The sequence below is a fragment of the Rhodnius prolixus genome, unplaced genomic scaffold, assembly GCF_049639745.1.
Source record: "Rhodnius prolixus isolate KJV_2025 unplaced genomic scaffold, Rpr scaffold_7, whole genome shotgun sequence".
NCBI classification, from domain to species: Eukaryota; Metazoa; Arthropoda; class Insecta; order Hemiptera; family Reduviidae; genus Rhodnius; species Rhodnius prolixus.
In genome coordinates this window covers 5,582,122-5,602,246 of record NW_027411582.1, presented here as the reverse complement: position 1 = coordinate 5,602,246, position 20,125 = coordinate 5,582,122, and the positions used below count along the sequence as shown (strand labels likewise).

At 31.5% G+C, this 20,125-nt stretch overlaps 1 protein-coding gene across 7 annotated transcripts in view; it reads left to right on the top strand.

The window, feature by feature from the left end:
* The window catches only part of tweek (transmembrane protein KIAA1109 homolog tweek), a 54,544-nt gene that overhangs the window by 4,696 nt on the left and 29,723 nt on the right, over window positions 1–20,125 (top strand). For 5 of the 7 annotated variants that reach the window (XM_074112902.1, XM_074112901.1, XM_074112906.1 and 2 more), the window contains exons 11-45: window positions 176–313; window positions 391–541; window positions 627–782; window positions 871–968; window positions 1,109–1,272; window positions 2,104–2,293; window positions 2,368–2,487; window positions 2,567–2,776; window positions 4,070–4,267; window positions 4,347–4,466; window positions 4,549–4,797; window positions 4,899–5,053; window positions 5,565–5,684; window positions 5,764–5,943; window positions 6,024–6,183; window positions 6,637–6,926; window positions 9,013–9,265; window positions 9,345–9,535; window positions 10,149–10,293; window positions 10,379–10,489; window positions 10,580–10,756; window positions 11,476–11,578; window positions 11,681–11,860; window positions 12,211–12,331; window positions 13,476–13,737; window positions 13,819–13,962; window positions 14,042–14,237; window positions 14,334–14,473; window positions 14,867–14,968; window positions 15,156–15,306; window positions 15,391–15,508; window positions 15,630–15,761; window positions 16,955–17,135; window positions 17,581–17,739; window positions 18,017–18,148. In XM_074112902.1, coding sequence (XP_073969003.1) covers window positions 176–313; window positions 391–541; window positions 627–782; window positions 871–968; window positions 1,109–1,272; window positions 2,104–2,293; window positions 2,368–2,487; window positions 2,567–2,776; window positions 4,070–4,267; window positions 4,347–4,466; window positions 4,549–4,797; window positions 4,899–5,053; window positions 5,565–5,684; window positions 5,764–5,943; window positions 6,024–6,183; window positions 6,637–6,926; window positions 9,013–9,265; window positions 9,345–9,535; window positions 10,149–10,293; window positions 10,379–10,489; window positions 10,580–10,756; window positions 11,476–11,578; window positions 11,681–11,860; window positions 12,211–12,331; window positions 13,476–13,737; window positions 13,819–13,962; window positions 14,042–14,237; window positions 14,334–14,473; window positions 14,867–14,968; window positions 15,156–15,306; window positions 15,391–15,508; window positions 15,630–15,761; window positions 16,955–17,135; window positions 17,581–17,739; window positions 18,017–18,148 — 5,697 coding nt within the window. Of the gene's footprint in view, window positions 1–175; window positions 314–390; window positions 542–626; window positions 783–870; window positions 969–1,108; window positions 1,273–2,103; window positions 2,294–2,367; window positions 2,488–2,566; window positions 2,777–4,069; window positions 4,268–4,346; window positions 4,467–4,548; window positions 4,798–4,898; window positions 5,054–5,564; window positions 5,685–5,763; window positions 5,944–6,023; window positions 6,184–6,636; window positions 6,927–9,012; window positions 9,266–9,344; window positions 9,536–10,148; window positions 10,294–10,378; window positions 10,490–10,579; window positions 10,757–11,475; window positions 11,579–11,680; window positions 11,861–12,210; window positions 12,332–13,475; window positions 13,738–13,818; window positions 13,963–14,041; window positions 14,238–14,333; window positions 14,474–14,866; window positions 14,969–15,155; window positions 15,307–15,390; window positions 15,509–15,629; window positions 15,762–16,954; window positions 17,136–17,580; window positions 17,740–18,016; window positions 18,149–19,626; window positions 19,682–20,125 lie in introns of all 7 variants that reach the window. The other 2 variants (XM_074112904.1, XM_074112903.1) reach the window with 2 other exon arrangements.

Below are 20,125 nucleotides of genomic sequence, written 5' to 3'. Positions count from 1 at the left end.
ATTGGTATAGATGTGCCATCCTGAAGCTTAATCCTCAAATTTTCCTCCATAACCTTTTAACCTCTGTTGAGTGATTGTAGTAACCTTGTGCTTGAAAGTGATCAGTAAATGTTATAACTAATTAAATGAACTTAAAAAAGATTATTTGACGATATATATTTTTATTTAATCATAGGAAACAAATGCAGTGCATGTAAATATAGGGCCTGGTTCGTACCTGGAAGTAACAACTCCTTGGGTAGTAGGTAATGATGGTTACACTACCAAAGTTACAGGGCAGTTGTTACATTTAGAAGCAACTACTAGTTTACAGGTGAGATTGAATGTGAATTTCAGAAAATGTTTTTTTTTTTTGCTGATTTGTAAATTCTGGAAAAAATGTTTTTCTAGTATCGAAGTTTAGTTGAAAGTGAAACATTAGAGTTTACAGTTAGAGCCAATTTCCCCGTAAAATGGAACGATCATCAAGATTGGGTACTTAATTTAACTGGCTGTAAGGCTACCGTATGGTTTATCTACGCTCACAAGGAGTTCTTTCAAGGTTTTTCTTTTTACAAAATAATTGTAAAAAACCTAAGAAAATTTATTAATCTTTTCAATAAATTATTATTTACTCAATGTTTAAGCAATGATAAACGATTGGGCATCAAAAGCAAGACCAGATTTATTACATTTCATACCGTACACTTGGAGATTTACATTGCTTATGAAAGAATTTGAATTCATTATGCCGGCCAATGAGTATAATTGGATTGATTGTTCATCTCAAAGCCATGAAAATAGTAGGTTTATCCTAAATTTTCCAAATTTTATTCAGAACCATGTACCTAGTTTATGTTCCTAGCGATTTCAATTTTTTTTTGTTTCTAGTGTATATAGCATTTTGTGGAGATCTTTTTGACTTTTCCTTTGACTTACCATTTACGGATTTTCTTCCCCCAAATCTGCCTCTCAAATTTTGGATACAGGTAAATCTATTTATTTAGAATACAGGATTTTCATTTATGTAATAATTTTATTTGTATACTTTTCTATTATCTGTAACAAGTAAAAGAGAAATAAATATTAAGACATGGTTTTTTTTTTTGTTTTTTTTTACCACTATTAGGGAGAAAGTATGGATCTTTCACTCTATCTCCCCGAAGTTTACACATCTCGTTGTACAGTACTATCGTTGGATAAAAGTGCAACTTTACTGGGTCGTGATGGCAATATTATGGCACCAAGAACCACTGATTCGAATAAAAAATGGAGAAATATTTGTAGAAGAAAGTAAGTAACGTATATTAATTCCACAGTTCTCCATATTGATGATTTTGTCCACAGTACATAGATGAAAATTGGAAACCGGTAAAATTTTAAAAAAGTAAAAACTCTCTTACTACGATTCTCAAGGTTCTAAGGTTATATATTTTCGTTAGCTTAGATGTTTTACTTAATTTTGGTAGGCTTCATTCATAAGTTCATGATAATAAAACTGATGTTTGGAGGGAAGCGTGACATCTCAGCTTCCCAGGCAATCCCTTTAAATTAATTTTCACAAAGAATTTTAAACAAAAGCGATAGATGCATGACTGAATTGCTGGTACTCACGCTTCCGATGAAGTAATTTTATTCAGTTTTCTTAGTGACGTAATGTAATTCTCACTAATTTTTATTTTACTGGTGGTCCAAAATACCACCTACCTTGAGACTCTCTTAAAATTAATTTTAATAAAAAACTTTTCATAACTAAAGTTACATCATATTATTAGTTTAGTTACAACTATTAGTATAGTTAAAAATGTAGTGATCCTCAAATACTGAAAAATCTACTCCAAGTTAGTAGCAACTTCTGGCTAGCTAGTTTTGATCAAAAGCTAATTATCGGATGCACTTGGTAGTACAAATTTTCAATTTGATCTTGTTTTTTTATTTTGCCTTTAATTTTCAATTTTAGTCTTGTTAATAATGACAGTCTTTCACGCAATAACTCTTTCTCTTTCTCATGGCCTTTGAATTCATTAATTCTTACCCTCTTACTTTCTCAAAAAGTTAAAAAACTCGTGCTTTATAATCACTACTAAATTATTATTTTAATAATTATTAGCCCACATTTTACAGAGACGGTTGGTTAGACTGTTGGTCAGTGCCGATTGTAGCCTTGTCAATCAATTATATCTACCATCCAATGCCAATGTTTGGACCACCTCCTCAAGCAGATATTACCACACCGGAAAAAGAGGAAATTCTACTTTCTCCGATGAGAATTCCACATACTAGAAAGAGATCAGTAATTAGAAATTGGCGTCAGGTATCTTTCATACAATTAAAAATAAAGTAGCTAGATTATTTTAGTTTAAAAAAAAAATGTAATTTTTTTTCTAGGATGGCCCTAAATTTGATCCTACAACACTTTCACCGGATAAAGTTAGCCTTGAATTGGAAATCGGCCCTTCTGTATTACTTATTTATGGTTCATGGATTAAAGGTTTTGTGAATTTAAAGGTACAAATATTTGAAAAAAAATGTTTAAGTATATTTTGTTCACAATGTATGTAATCTTATCTTAATTTTACCCCGAAAGGAAAACATCTTTGGAGATGATCAAGTATTCACAGATATGAATGAAACACCAGAGTTTCATTTGACACCAAAAGCACCAAATATAGTACCAGAAACGCCTAATTCAACCGCAGAAGATTCATCAAAAGAAGATTTTGACCCTCGTGTTTACAGACCTCTGGAAGTAACAGTGTCCATAACAATGCACGACATACAAGCACATTTAATGAAGGTATTGTAAAGAACTAGTTCTTTCTTATTTGATCTGGATTTGTCGTTCATGAAGAATTTAATCTCAAACGATTTTAAATCCCTTGTAAACCCTCTTATTACTCTTCTCATCACTGTAGTTAGTGAGCTGCTTCCTAAAAGGTCAAGATGAACTTCCTTCTCGTAGTTTTCTTCAAATTCTCCTATGGAACACCAAGGCCTGGACACTCCCATTTCGACGATCTTTAAAATTGACATTACCTAATTGATAGAAACTCACCTGACTGATTGGATAAATTTATACATTGATGGTTACATAGACAAGTTCTTGTAGGTTACATAGACAAGTTCTTGTTGGTTACATAGACAAGTTACAAGTGATATAATAGCAAAATATTGTACTGAAAGGTCATAAAGGTTTATGGACTTGATCAGATGTGTGGGGCTCCACCAAGTTAATTATCTCCGACTACAAACACTCCATTCAAGTGATCTGTTATTTCTTTTAAATTTGTAAAACATCGCTCTTCTTTCTTATATAGTTAAACTCTAAGCGCTTATTAATCTACAAATTACTCTCATCTCTCACAACTCTACTTATAATACCTTCATCTCATTTACTATCAATCGCCTGCATATTTCTCACTCTTCACTACTTGTAAATACTTTGGAGGGTTGTCAGTGGACAGCTACTCCATTCTTGCTCTCATCTTTTTCACATTTACAAGTTTTTCCAGTTGTAAATTTTTCAATAAATAAGCATGAAAAACAACATTAAACAAAGTTACAAGCACGGAAGTTGATTAAAAATTAAAAAATGATTCGAGACCAAATATGGTGTCCTTTGTAAGAGAAAATACGGCAAACTAAAGGGAAAATGGGTATTCTCCTACCAGTAGATTTGAAAATAAAATTAGATTAAATTAAATATAGATTTAAATAGATTAATTAGTCTGAGGAGAGGAATGCATCCCAGTTTGAAGACCTCCATCCTTAGATGACATGACTTGGGAATCTCCCAAACTTTTAAAAAAATGAGTAAATAATAAGTAGTAAACATTGGATTCCTATTGTGAAATTTCCATAACCACCGACTTTCATAGAAATCATTTGGAGTGGAATTAGCGAGTTCATCCTGCAAGTAAGAACTTTATTAGCAAGTTTTAATTTAAAGTCTATGCATTTCTCTGATTCTAGCAGAATCTTGCTGAATTTCAAATATTTGTATTAACAAAGCATTATTTCACATAGGCTGTCGTGCAGATAGATTGGTACTATTATTTTCATCACTTTTATTTTGTTTTGTTTTTTTTAGAATTGTACTGAAAAAGATCCACCATGCCCAATAATTCTTTTGGAAAGATTTGGATTTGAAATGAAAAAAGGTTATAGGGAAACCCAGCTTCAGTTGTTACTGTCACCAGCAATTCTTTTGAGCAGCGATAAGGTAAATACTAGACCTTCAAAGGACAAACATCTAGCACAAGGACATCTTATGTTATCTGGTTTCCAGGTTAGCGTTTGCAGGATTTATCCTTTTTGTTTTTTTACCAAAATATATATATATATTTTACAATTTCTTTTCTGCGTAGTTAAGGGGACAGGCCATGTTTAGTGATGAAGGTAGAAGTTTAGATCAAGAAACATTAGAATATGCTTGGCTTTTAGAACTTCAATTGGGCAAACTTAGCGGAAAAATGACTACTCCTCAGGTGAGTAATCAAATAAGAGCTTCGAGCAAATTATGGTGTGTTGCATTTTTGTAATAATTTATTTTCTAAAAATATTTTACAGTTGTATAATTTGATGACAAGCATGGAAACTCTTATACTTTTAACAATCGACAGCGAAAATCGTTTAGTTCCGCCTAAAGCTCCACCTCCTTGCCATCATGGTCTAATACCCGTTGAATGTCCGGAAAGTGATCCTAATGGTACTTATCGTTGTCCACCGCCTGATCAGATCAAATATCGACTCGTCAGAGTAGCTTTGGATGCACTAGATTTATACATACTTGAAGTTGGAACTGCTATTAATCTGTGGGTAAGTTGCATGATGCTTGAAGAAAAAAAAGTATTCTAAAATTTAGAAGGGATTAACTTATTTTTAATTAACCTAATTTTTTTTTTAATGTATTGTCACAGGCAGCACCAATACGGTTCTCTACTTGTAATCTACATGGAAATCAAGTAAAGTCAGGATTAACTGGTGTTATACCTCAAGTGAAAATTAGACAGCTGATCGTAACTAATCACTTATCTGCCACGAACACAACAGGAAGTGGTCGTTCTCAACACAAGTAAACACATTTGGATTAATCATGGGATTTTTTGTTCAGATTACCATTATTATTAAGCCAATTTTAGTAACAAATTTATACCTTATATCTTACATTTTTTTCCATCCCTTCTAAAGCATACAATTTTTTTCTATAAACCGCGGCGAAAATCTCAATTTGTTTTTAAGGTTTTTAAGCAATTTCGCATTTACCAAATCGCTAAGAATCCTTATGGAAAGTAATTTTAAGTCTTTCCTCATTTCATCCGAATAAAAAAAGTAACCTTTACAGTCCAATTATTGCTTTGACCTTATGGCGAACAATTTAGTTCCAAGACAAAGAATCGGAACTAAAGTTTTTTTTTCAACTAATCATTTATTGCAACCTTCTCAGTACTCTTCTTTCATCACTTCCTCCAATTTTTGTGTAAAAAGTTAAACCTGTTTTGCTGCTAAATTTTTCTAAAGCACTGAAATCCTGATTTTCCACTTAACAAAAAGTCGTAATACATTCTTAGTTTTATTTTTTCCAGATCCAGCAACGAGCCAGATGTTTGGTTGGAAGTTGGATCAGTATCGCTTGGTCCTCTTATACTTGAAGCGGCCGTATCTCTATCAAATACTGATCACAATCTACATTTAGTACAACATAGGTAATATTTTTTTTTAAAATCTACTTAACAATAAACCTCTATAGAAAATATCTTATAAAAAATACTGACTAATTGGCAGATTTTTGAAAACACACGATGAAAGGACTAGACGATTGTGGTTGTTATGGCCAGGTGAGAAGACAGGAAAGTGTGGATGTATCGGAGGATGTAGTTTTTTTGGTAGCAATTCCAATGGTGCAAGATTTTTCAGACCCAGTAGACAAGATGCTGTAGATGGTATAAATATTGCAGCGTTTAGGTAAGATAATGTGAGACAAGATTATGTTTCATTGAGATCAAAACTTTGGAAAACTAATATTTATATATTTTTTAAATTAGCATCAATGAAACTGGTAAAGATCCCGGATTTGGACAGAGTATCCTACACGAAGCTCAACTAGTATTCCATACACCACCGTATAATTCGCATGATGTTAACATTTTCGATTCGGTGGGCATCTGGAATGATAGTATCAGCCATCGATCAACCGCGCATAAGGTAAAAATACAAAATATTTTCATTTTTTAAAACTTTAAAATTTTAGTAAATGTTGGTTAGCATTAATTTATTTAACAAAGTATACTTTTAAAGTATGCAGAACGTCCAGCTCTTCTGGAATAACCTAAAATCTCTAACAAAAATTAAAATCCAAAAAAAGAAAAAACTCTCAAACTAAGCCATCGTACATACATCTCAGAAGTGGCATTATTTAGTTCACCTTCTGTAAATAAGCTCAGCAATATCCTGATCTTTTTACTTGAGACCAATAGGTTAAAGATATAGTAAATCTCGTACTAACCACTAAATCAGTCCTCTATGGACAACTCAAATGTATCCGCAATATGAGGAAGTAGATAATAATAATAACAAACAAACTCATTTTGAAAATTAGAAACAAAATGTTCATAAGTTTGTGATCTTGTTTTTAACTGTGAAGTTGTCAATTAACAGATTAACAGTACCTGTACTTCTGAAACAACATCAAGTAATACAACAACAGTCAGCACAACTACATCAACAACCTCAACTATAACCGCTGTTGACAATCTACATGTTCATGCTAGCGCAGTCAACGCAGCGGCTGCCGGCACCCTAGTTGGGGAGAACATGAAAGTGGAAAGATCTAGGTCGGTAACGGATCACCATAGGGATAGAAGGAAAGTAGATACACCTAGTCCTGTAGCAAGTATTAAATCTAATCAGCCTCGTAGATTTTCTTATACATCTACCACACCTAACAGGTATTGCATTTCATTTTTATTTTCTATTAAAAAAGTAATCATTTAAGAGGGCGTAAAAATACATCCCTTTTTTTAAAAAAAATATTAACACTACTGCAACATTTTCAATAAACTTTAACTTCAACGAACTTTAACTTAAGAAATCATGAAACAGTCAAAATTCTGTAGTTTTTTCAAACATTTAGATTTTAATATGACAAAAATTGAAAGTAGTGAAACATGAAGAAATTCACTTAAAGGTCTGTAAAAAAATGAAATTATATCTGATGTTGTGAATTAATTTTTTTTAATTAGCTATTTAGGAATATGTTCATTGTAATAAACCTACAACTGCAACAAAGTAAAAATAACTTAGAATAAATTGTAAAAATTAACTTCATAAAAAATAAACTGAGATGCTCATCAAGAATTTAGCCAATTTTAGCTTTTGTCCTGCTCTAACTGAACTTGGAGTTCTTATCCAAGCAAAATTTACGATTTAGAATTATTTATGATTTAGGCCTTTAAGAAATACTTGCTGAATAGCCAAGCCTATAAAACCTTATTTAAGGTCTTCCCATTAACCCTTTCAGAACCCATCCATTTTTTTTTTCCTTTAAGAAACAGTTCCATTAATGTTTATTCTCCGATCTATAAATTTCTCTTGATAAGCCTCTCAGTCAGCATCTGGAGAAACATTGGCTGATTCTTGTCACATATGCTTCCGGGTTCCTCGAGATACTCTAAAAGGCCGGAAACTTAGAGCATTTGTTTTCGCTGTTAATTTTTTTGTTTAGTGTACAAAATAAATTTGATCCACAAATGTTCTGGAAGTTTCGTTGCAGGTAATGAACAATTCATTTAGTAAAGGAAGATGAAACTTTTTTGCTTCCAGCATAAAATTTGTTTTTGTTTTGTTTTTTAAGCAATGATAATTTTGAAAATTTAATGAATACAATAAGTTCACATCTTCCTTCTTAGGATGGTCTTTTTTTATAATTTAGTTGGAATGATTTAGAACTTTCAATATTATTTTATTGACTGCATTTTAATTAATATGTTAATAATCATATTTATTACTTTTTACAACTTAACTTATCTTGGTATATGCATTTCACTAATTCTAATTAATGTAATATAATTTTGCAGAATTAATATTGTTTTATAATAAGATTTGGTCTTAAATAATTTATTTAGTGGATTCAATTTGTTTTAGTCAGTTAACTTTTTTGGGGGAATTTGTCAGTACTTTCGTTTTAATTTATGTAGACAAATTCAGAGTAATAACTTCTCTTACCGCAGCTAATATTAAAAAAAGAAAAAGAAGAAAAAAGAAAACATAAAATCTTAGTATATATTCTGTCAAATAATTAGATGACTATCTCACTGCATATAAAACTGTCCAGACATCTTGAACTCCTTTGAATGCAACAACACATTCCTTCAGAAGGTGCTGGAACGGTTCCCACCGTTTATCTTAAACAGTTCTCCAAACCATCTACTCTTTTCTTCTTTGATTTCGGTTTACTTACGAATTAGAAGCAAGTGAATTTAGTCTATCTGCTTTCTTCGTCTTCCAGTCTTCTTCATCTCTTAATTCACAGAAAAGCTAAATGTACAATGTACTGGAATTCTATTCAACGAAAGCAAGAATAAGTTGAGTTACTCTTATTCGGACTTAGTTGACCATACTGTGCAGTTAAACGCATGATAATCATCGCTATATGACCTTCATTCTAATCTTTCCGAATAGGCAGTTGTAAATTAATTAAAAAGTATGACAGAAATAAGAGTCTTTAAGAGATCATCTTCTGAATAGAACTGAAAATAGCTTAATGATAATTCACTCAGAACAAAATTTAACTTGAACTCCAAATATTCCGAAAATGTTATATTAGAAACAAAAATGTGCAGTAAGAGAAAGTTTTTTTCTAGATTGTCTAATCAGAATGCATGTTCTTACCTTATGTATGATAATTTTGAATAGTTGAGAAATTATGTAAAAATGTAACCAAAAAAACTTAGTTTAATTCATTTGTAACTTTTGTTTCTCTGTAATTTTTTCAATTATTTTTCTTATAACAACCACATTAATTTGTTGTGAAAGGTCCTCAACAAATGGACAGGTCCGCGACGTACCTTATGCTAGACTGGTTGATGCCAGTCCAACCGGTCTTCTGCCTCCAAAATTGGATTCAGATTCCCGTTTACATGCTTCAGATAAAGCAAGAAGTATACTGAGCGTACCAGAAGCAGAAACACAACCTAAATCTAGTATTTCTGATTCAAAGTTAGCAGTAGATTATTTCAATTCAACAGCACAACAATATAATGCACTTATTAGCAGTGCCATTGCTAAGGTTTGCAATAATTCTATTTTTTCTGCTTAGTTAACTATTTAAGTGATACTTGATTTTCGTTTAAATAATAATTTTCCAGGGCCATATAGATCCTTCTGAATCCGAACATTCATTACAGGAACAGCTAGTACAAAGGACTACGTCAATGTGTAGTGAGAACCATTCAGAGGCATTTTTCTCAGCTGAAGAAGATTCTAGTCAAGGATTGCCACCTGGTGGTGGCAGCCGATCATCGTCCTTACGTCATTCAATAAGTCGTGCTGATAATAAGTAAAGTTTATTTATTCAATTAAATAGATATAAACGAAATAGACAGATTTTTGGAACTCATTCTATGTGGAATTTATGTTGTCAGTGATCCACCACTTTCTCAAAAATGTCTCCAACTTAAAAAAAAAAAAAAAATCTCTATTTAAATGGTATTCATTTTGGCATACAATTTTCATTTGAAGCATTTTTTAGGAAAATTCTGATTGTGGTACTTTCTGTTGAGGTAGTGAATGGGTAGGCATTTCTCTAAACGTTCTTTTTAAGTATGATGTGCAGTTTTGTGTTTTTGGAAGAGTTAAATGTGATATAATTTCTAGTTTTTATACAATCTAAAACCGCGAATGCATCTTCAGTAAGATTTTTTTTTTTTTTAAAGAAAATTTCTCTGAACTTAGTGAATAGATTACTAGGTTGTATTTGATTAATTTTTCAGTGAGAATTCGTTTTAGGCATTCTGTGATATGTCAAATTGGATAAGTTAGCACTTTTAGAATTATAGAGAAGATCGCGTGAATGTTCATACCTGATTATTATTATTTTATGCAAAGGACCTTTGATGTTGCGTACCTTTCAAAACAGAAAAAAAAAAAATATTTTATTTTTATTTTTTTAGAAAACGATTTGGCAGTGATATGAGCATTGTCGGTGGGGGAGTATTAACACAAACACAATTAGGAGCTAATGGCCAACCAATACAGCGGCTATGTACCCACCGAAGTGATCACGAAATACACACCCCTCAACATAGAACCGAACAGGTTCGGTTTTGATAACCTTAAAGTGGAGTTTGTAGAAATACTTTTAAGATTTAACGAAACGTTTTATGTTTTTCTTAATATATAGATTGATTATTCGAAGAATGGTAACGATGTAGATTTACAGAAACACAGCCTAGTTACGCCATTGTTTCGTCATGGCGGTGTAAGTCCCAAATCAACAAATTCTGAAACACAGGCAAGTTTTTTTTATCTTTTAATTAATATCTACTTTAATTTAGTTGTTCTTGAGTTAAACTTCAACTTTCACATGTTTTCTTTCACATAGGATGGTGTAACAGTAATGCTTGACTCCTCCGATACACATTCCATTTCAAGTACTTCATTTATTTCGGCTGTTTCTTCCCAGGAAGATCTTACAATGGTAAATCTACATATGCAGGTTAATAAACCAATCGTGGATTCACCGTTACTCATGTCAAGTTACGTGAACCATCTATCGCAGGTAATTGTTCTCAAAATGTTTTATTTATTGATTTGTTTTTTTCTTTCTTTTACACTTAGTACTAAATATTGCTATCGCAGGATGTTCATCCTTGTAAAAGATGAGCCCTGAAGGTGTTAAATTCCTAGCAATCCATTGAAGGTGTAAATATTATTGACATTACACTAAAATGGCACTCATCGTGTCATTATCCGATGGGGACCTCCTCCAAAACAATTTGACAATTTTTAGCCAGTACTACTTTACTGATTTGTTTTCTGAGATTATCTCGAAAACGGCTGTGACTTAATATTTTGTACGTAGAACAAACTTTCATAAGTAGCTAAAACTTTTTGAAACTTTTACCATGGAGATTTTATTAAAGGCACTTTGGAGAAGGAAGTGATTAAGCTCGCTTATGAGTCATTTTAAAATTTAGTGTACGATCTTTTCAGTTAATTCCTTTGAACATAAAATCTTCAGGCTCATTTTTTGTTTAAAAATTTAATTTCCAAAAAGAAATATTTTTATTAGTTTCATTAAGAAACTTTGTTTGTAAAAATATCAAGTTTGATGACTTTTTACCATTTAAAGCTGAAGATTTCAGTAAAATAGTTCCATTTAAGGGTCTTGCATTTTAAGAGTATTTAAAAAAGTAACCCAATATATGTTTTCATTTATATGAAATGGTTTAATAAAAGGATACAAAATCAAAAGCAATAATCATTTATATGTTTCAGTTAACATGTACTAATTGGGCTATGTCTTCATTTCCAAGTGGATGTGAGGCGTTCACTGTTCCACTATTTCAAAAAACGGATGATGGTAGATTAATATATGTTGGTATGTTTGATATTATAAGGAAAAAAAAAAAATCTAGACTTATATCTTTAACATTCACTAAAAGAAATAAATATAGCTTCAAATTAAATTTTACAAAAACAGGAAGTAGATTTACTCCAAAATTTGAGACATTGACTGAAGGATTTACATCTTTGAAAATGATCAATAGAAACCGTGAAGGGTTTTCACCACCTCCTTCACTTGGAAAAACACCAACACATCCATATTCTTGGGATATTCTACCGCCTGATTCAACAAAACATGAATCTGATACTGATTATGGTATGTATTCATTTATATATCTTATCTATAATAATCTTTAAAGTAAGTAAATCCATGTCTACAGAAATGGCAGAGTACATAATGCTTTAGCAGTTTCAAACAAAATCCTAAGACTCTGTACCAGTAGTGTTTTCCTGTCATGGAGTTCGAACAGTACTTCTACAAGTTTCTTTCAACTTGCCAACTCACTTTTAAATGAGAATAAGCAAAGAATAATAATAATACTAGATTTCAATTAAGTTTTGATTTTAAGACATTCAATTTTCAGGCCTACTTCTATCTTACTGAATTGATGTATAACATAACTACAGTGTAAAATTTCGTCCTTGAAGCGTTACTAATTGTTCCAGGAGCTCAAGAAGAACTTCTTTCAATTAGAAATGAGACAGGAACGCGAACAACATTAGTGGTGAAGATGAAAGGTGATGTGGACATCATGTTTAGCCCTTTAGTCCTTGAATCGTTGCAAAGGTTTGTAGTTTAATTTTATAATTAAGAAACGATCTTACAAAATTAAAAAATAAAAAAAAACTGAGAAAACTAGTCAAATTAAAGTTTAAATAGAGCAACAAACTGCGAATAGTAGAATTTATTGAGATTATATTAGTTAAAATGACCCTGACCCACTTGTGGATATCAATGGATATTTGATAGTGGCGAACCGAAAACGTTAATTTTTATCTTTGACTTTCCTTCTCTGTAAAAGATGGACCTAGAAGTGAATAGAAAGCCAATAATTACTTGAAATAATGATGTTCTCGCTTAGAAGTAAAGACTAGACAAAATTTAGATCACAGAGATTCCTGGATCAATCAAACTGGCTTAGATTCTTTTTTGTAGGACAATAACCAGCGTTAGTTTGTGTCGAGGAAAACAATCCAGAAATCTGCTCATCGCATTTTGAAGAAATACCAATGGCTACCAAGAAATCTAGTAAAAACTTTGGTTTAAAATTAAGATGAAAGTTTTCATTATAATTTTTTATTTCATTTAGAAATTTACTAGTGGACTAAAATTTACTACAAGTAAAAAACGCGTGGAGAAACTACCAAATCGCAGCCACTACATATAAACCATTTCCTTGGTCACTTCCAAAGGAAATCTTTTGCGGGCAATTTGCGGACCATTAGCGTGGTGGATTTTCAGGTATAGGAAGAGAGGCGAGAGATTACGAAAGGATTAGAATAGTGCGAGAGCAGTATGGGATTCATATTTTTTCTTGGCGGCATCTTTTTTACAGTTTGATTATTGTACTGTTTATTAGTTCTTCAGTTCCATTTGTAACTTAGAATGTCTTCCAAGAAGTTGGTAAAGAAATTTGACACGTTTGGTTATAGTTTTTCAATTAAGTCTCAATTGTGGGTTTGATTCCAAGTAAGTAGTTTGTATGTGAAGAACCCAAGGAAGCGCACAAAGTCTGCAAAATAAAAGTAAATAAAGTGATGTAATAGTTGTAGAAAAAATGTTCTTATGGGTTCTGTAAAATAGTGCTTGTTTGTTTTTTTTCAGAAAATTAGTTTTTCTAGCATTGTAGAAAATTTATGGAAAGCACCGAGAACGTAGTGAACTTTTTTGTACTACACATCGAAATATTTAGTTATTATGGATTTTTTAGATTTATAGATTCAGTGACACCAACTTTATCCAGCCTACATCCATTAAGCGTGATAAATAAGTTAGCGTTAAGTTGTATGGATCGTGTGGAAGCGTCTAACGTATTAAAACGGGATCAGTATCTATCACAGCTTCAAGGAGGTGGGAGTAAACGTAGTACAGCAGAACGTGGAAGTTCTACAAAAGCTGGTGGACAGCAACCTCATTGTGTGATTGAACAGTGTATAGCAACACAGATTCAGGCTACTATTATTTTACCTAAGGTCAGAAGTTAATAATTATAAGCAGCAGCTGTCCAGTGAGGTAAACAGTCTTTCAAAATTGATATTTTTTTTTTTCTTCAGATCAACATAGCTCTTTTACAAGCCTCTGTGGTTGAAGAAGTTATATCCTTCTCAGCGTTGGATAATGTACGTGATCTTACCTGTGTCTCACTTTTAGCTGTTTCGTTTGACAATCTAACGGCTAGTTTTCATTGTGGCAAACAGGTAAATAAATAGCTGCTATCTAGCAGTTATCATTCTCAAAATTCAGAGCTTTTTTAACCCAAGAAAATTAACTTTGCAGACTAGAGAAATAGTTGAAACTTTTGAAAGACCGGCCGTACTACCCAGCGGTGCTAAAAAAAGTGGCTTCAAAACAGGTAAAGCCCTATTTTTAGGACTTAGAACCAGCACAGCTAAACATGATCTAGCCGGAGAATCTGTATATATTGAAACTTCCCAAAAACAACAAGAAGAAACTGTAATTACACTGAATATAAGTAAGTTAAAAAACTAATTAATAGTTATCACTTCCTGGTTTTTGTTTAATAGAATTTTTTTTTTATAAATATGAATTTAATTTAAACAAAATCTAGGTAAGATTCATGCCCAGTTGAGAAGGTTACACAATGAATGTACTCTGTTGAAAGATGCAGAAATTACTGCAATACCAAGTCACTGTTCTAAAGTTATGTTTGCAACACGATTGGCAACCAGGAATCATGAAGAAGTACCGGTAAGTTTATAAAATTATAAGGTACATGTAAAATAATCTCAAAATTTTGGATTATCAAAATGAGCATCATAATTATCCTTATCGCATTTTCTATAAATGTTTATAAAGAACGAATCTATTAAAATTTATTTCCTTTTCCTTTCTCTTCAAATAAGTCACTTCATGGGACCAGTAACCTTTGTCCTTCAACTATTAACTTGACAATTAGACATTCCTATTATAATGACTAAGCGAGTTTTTGAAATTAGATCTTATGGGACAATTTCTGTATAATAAAAGAATTTTCAACGCTGACAATACAATATGGTATATAAATAAATAAAAACTGTGTTGGGTTCTAACTTACTCACACTTCTGAAGATAAAAAATTATTATTTTCCTTTCTTTTTATAGCTAAGATTATCCGGAACAGATGACCCTGCTTTAATTGGTCTTTCGGACGAAAAACTAGGTTTCATCATGTTTGAATGTGGCTTAGAGGGTGTTTCATTCAAGGTAATTGACTAATAATTTATATGTTTGTATTATTATCGTTGTTGTTATTATTAATATTATTATTATTTTATTATTATTTTTTTGGCGCATCATATATTATTATTATTATCATCATTATTATTATTATTATTATTTATTTTTATTATTTAGAAGAAATCAGAAATTAAGAAATAGTTTTTCATTTTAGGTTGTCAATAGATCCAAATTTGATATTGAAGAAACAGACGATGGTAAAGGCTCCCTAGCTCAACCTGGTGAAAATGAAACGAACTACACGGACTCTGTCCGATCTAAAGAAGAACTAGAATCGGTTATTGTTGAATATCCACATCAGTCAGGTAACCTGATTTCCATTTACAGATTATCCGTAACAGGTGAATATTCCTCATAAATGTAATTTAACGAGCAAAAATTTATTTCAGCATCAGCTACCCAACCAGATCCTTCTAATATGACCCCTACTTGCTTAAAAGCTAATACTAATACTCAGCAACCACCAACAGATAGCAATAGTCAACAAGAATGTCATTCAGAACCGACGTAAGTTTTTGAATCAATCTAAATTAACCTTAACTCAAGTTTTCCTGGGTTTTATCTTAAGGAAACTTAAAGAAAAATGCATTCTGATTGTGTATCTAAGGTATACTTTTCAATATTTCAGAGCAAACAATACTATTTCTTTACATGGAAAAGATGGAAATGCTTCTTCATGTGTTATCGACGTAAAACAGGTATGGTTTAACTTCGCTGCTCCACCTAGGACACCAATTACCAGAAAAATCGACTTTACTCGGTACGATTATCTTTTAGTCTCAGATATTTCTTGATATTTTTGACCAAACTGTTTATTCAATTTATTATTAGTGTTTATTTATAACTGATTTTTTTACAAATACATACAAAAGTTAACTACATAGGGTAGGGCTAACCTAGTTCTTCAAGCTCTTGCCGTCCTTGCTTTTGTCTAGCCTACCGCCATTTTCGAAACTTAAATTGACATTGCAATTTTCATCCGGGATTTGGAAAATTAGTTGATATTTGCAATTACCTACAACTTCTTAGCATACCATCAAAAAAGTATTTATTCTCTTTGTGATTACTACGCATTAATACTGCATTTTATATCCTCGCATAAATCGTAAGAGTTTCACTGGATCTTTTGTGGTTAGTTTTGATTTAACTCTGATCAATGCTCCCTGAAAATGAAATCGTAACTTCTTGTAATTATTGAAGTTTTAAGCAAAATTTGATAATAGTCCTTACTTGAGAATTCAATATACTTAGTTTAAAGCGTTCAGATTGAATCATTTTCCAGTAAGTGGCAGAGAATTGATAAAATGTATTCAAAAAACTCGCATTTCCAGAATTACCAATCTCACTAAGCTAAGAATTAGGCGCCACGGTAGCCGAGAAGTTAGAGGCGAGACCTTCGAAGCTAATATGTATTGTGGTACTGGGTTCGATTCCCGGTCTTAGGCCTTGGATTTTATTTAATGGTTAATAAAAGAAGTTTATAGTAAAGTATGTTTGCTAGTCGCCTCCGTGCACGACACCTAAATTGGTAGTTGGACGTTAAGCGCCGCCTGAAAAAATAGGCGATTACTTTACTTTACTAAGCTAAGAATTGATAAACTACGATATAATTTTCTTCAATTTTATGTAAGGTAAAGTTACTAAAATAGCACTTGGATTAAAGTTAACTAATGTCGTTTTCTTCCCAAGAAGTGTGTTTGATTGATTATTTCTGGAAAATGTTTTTTTTTTAAAAAAAAAAAAAGTTGCAGATCTACTTGGATGCAATAAGAAGTGTATACTCGTATAGCACTTTTCTTAAACTAATTTTTTTTTAGGCTCACGTGATCTCAAAACGTGTATTTCCAGTGCAGATTAGATGCAATCGAAATACTTCCTTTTTTGGGGGAATAAGAGAAAAGAAGATTCAGTTTATAGCAACTAACACATACTCTTTCACATCTTCACTTCCAGATTGGATTGGAACCTACTAAGTACAGCTAGTCCAGCGATAAATGCATGGATGAACCCAAATAATAGATTTGCCATTAGAGTTGTACACATGTTGCGTTGTAAATATAGACGAAGTACAGCAGTTGTAACTTGCCTGATGGCTGAAGCTCTAGACGTCCAAAGTATTCATATGCCTATCAAAGTTAGTATCAAAACAAGTATTAATTTTAAAGTGTTTTTTTGGAATGAAGGATGAATAAGGACTTAATTGTTTTTAAAAAATTTTTTACTTTCTTAATGCACCCTAATTTTTAGAAAGTTTTTTTTAAAAAAAATTGTCTTTCTGAAAAAAAAATTCATTATTAAAAACTAAATTTAAACTGATTGCGTTTGAATCTAATTGTTAGCCTGATTAGAAATTGTAAAGTTCGTGGATTTTCCCATTATTACTTTACTAATGAAGACGAATTAGAAAACATTAAGCTTTATTTATAGTTCACTACTACAAGTAAAGTGGGCTTTTTGTTGGTTAGTAAAAAAAAAATGTTTATAGTTAGGTGCTTCCATCCCCGTTCACGATACCTAATTGGTAGTTAGATGTTCGCTACCGCCTGGAAAAATAGAGGATTACTTTACTTTTGTTTTAGAGTCGCTATGGCAGATTTACCCCGTTGAGCAAAACGTTACAAGAAGATCCATCATGTCAACTCTGCTGTGTTCTTCGAAGATATATATTGCTAAGTACTACCAATATTGAAGATAATTTTCGGGAAACAGATCTGCCACATTTGTCAACATTGCGTCAGGTTAGATTTTAATTTATTTCTAATTTTGGTGAAATAGAAATTATTTAACATTTACTATTTAATTAAAATGATTGTATTAATGACTAAGTTGATTAGTGATTTTGAACAATCTACTCAAATTTTATGAGTTCTATTGCATGAATATTTTTAAATTTAATTTTCTCTTTAATAAACTCTAGTGCTTTATCAGAATGTTTTTTTACTTTTTTTTTTAATTTATATTCCTTTGCAAGTAGTCTGTTTCGTTTAATTTGTAGGTTTTATATCTGTTTTTTAGGGTGTAATAGTGCTGAGTAGACAATGGAAGAATGTATTGTATACTCCTCTACTGTTGGAACACAATTTCAAAACGAGGCATAATATTATCAAACCATTGAATGTTACATTCGCCGTACCTGATGCTGATGACGTAAGATTAAAATATTCCAATTGAAATCAGACTCCAAAATAAATTTGAAAACAAACAACAATTTAAAATATAACTAAATGAAAAGTAAAAGAGTCTACAGAAAACTCTTGAGGTTTTTAGAAACTGCTGGAAACTTTTAATAGAGGCTTAAGAGGTGTTTGTAGAGGTAGATGTAGCGCTATTCCAAGACGACGTTATGGCTCTGTTTTGTGTTGAATCATTCTTTAAAAAAATGGAAATTTGAACCTGTTCCAAGGTATATTTTGCACTTACTTGGAGTTGTCACATTTTAGAGAAGAAATCTAAGTAAAAGAATTGAGTTTTGAGTCCTTTTTTGTTTATCATATATTTACTTCAAGGTTGTAGGTTTTTAATGGACCAAGGGTTACCGTAAAACGTATGGAAACCCTCAAACTTCTTTTTTTAAAGAACTTACCACTGTTTTTTTTTCATTGCTGAAGATTTTGCTTATGTCTCTTTTTCCACTGCATGAGTGTATCTTCAAGAGTATCTTCCACCCTTAAGGTCATAATTTCCCTACAAAGCGCTCTCTAGGACTGTAATCTTTCAACTAAAGTTTTAAGTGATTTCCGTTTCTGTTTTGTCACTCTGAAGCCTCTTACTTTTTAAAGCCAGCGGCGGTAATTCTGAGTTATTAATCATCTTTTGAATGCAACCTCAAATCAAAGCCAGTCTTTACGCTACTGTTTGGAGCAAATTTCTGCTTGGAAGTGCAATTGCTTGCCTCATTCTCGCATTTATTATCTTTACGAGTGTTGATACGCCAGTTCTGGCTGATTGAAGGGTACCTAAGTTTTTAGTTTCCAATTTCGTAGCAGCGTGCAGAGTTTCGTAGTAATTGGAATTTCTTCGACAAACTAGAGATCTGAAATTTCTTTTATTTTTCTACTTAAGAAAATACTCATGTAATGCTTGGGGGTTTGGATGATAGAAAAAGGTACTTCACTTCAATAAGAAATGAGGCCTGTTCGCAAAGTTTTCTAAATTTTATAATTTATCTGTAATATTCGATATAATGTCTAGTCTGCCTCTCTTCTAAGTCCCTGAAAGTTTAAGCCTTTCCAAAAACTTCAAGTCTTGATGTTGGACTCGTGTCTTTTGTCGCAAATTAGTATTTTTTTCTTTAATGAAAGCAGTCTGGGCTAACTTATTAATCCAATGTCATTTTTTATTTATTTTATTATATAATTATTATTATTTTTTGCAATAAGGGTTGAGTTGCCAATAAATTAATAATTAATTGTTAAATAATGATGCCGCATTTTATTTTTTGCTTCATTTAAAACCTTATTGCAATGTATCGATTAAATTTATATTGCTATTTTTATTTAAATTACTTTAATATAATTTACAATTAATTAGCTTTAATTTATTATTAATAAATTAATTCTCTTCCTTTGTTCTTTTTTAATTTTTTTTCGATTTCTCACAAAACCAAATTTGTTGCTATAATACAGGTGTCTTTGTGTTACATCTCAGACGATACAGAAGCTGATGAATACAGTCCATTTTGTAAGGAAGTATTTTTATTTGCAAAAATGATTGACTTGTTTAAATTAATAATAATAATAATTTAAAAAAGACAATAAGAAATAGAGAAAAAGAACAACATATAATATATCAGTCTAATAATCTCCTCCCATAATCCTCTGTATAGACGCTTTTAACGTAATTCTAATTTTTCTTTTGGTGTTAGATTTTTTCGTTTAGTTGTTTTTTTTATTTTTTTTTGTTTTTCGTGTTTCGTTGATTTGTGTTTTAACTAATCATGTAAAACTTGGCAGAACAAGTTTTTGTTATTATTATTTTAATTATTATTTGATGTTTTTTCATTGTCTTTAGAAATTTCTGTTATATTAAAAAATTTAGGTTAAAAATAAAATAAAAATTGAATCGTTATGGCAAATAGGAAAAGCCGTCTGCGCCCCTAAGAAGTTGATTCATTAGTAGAACAAT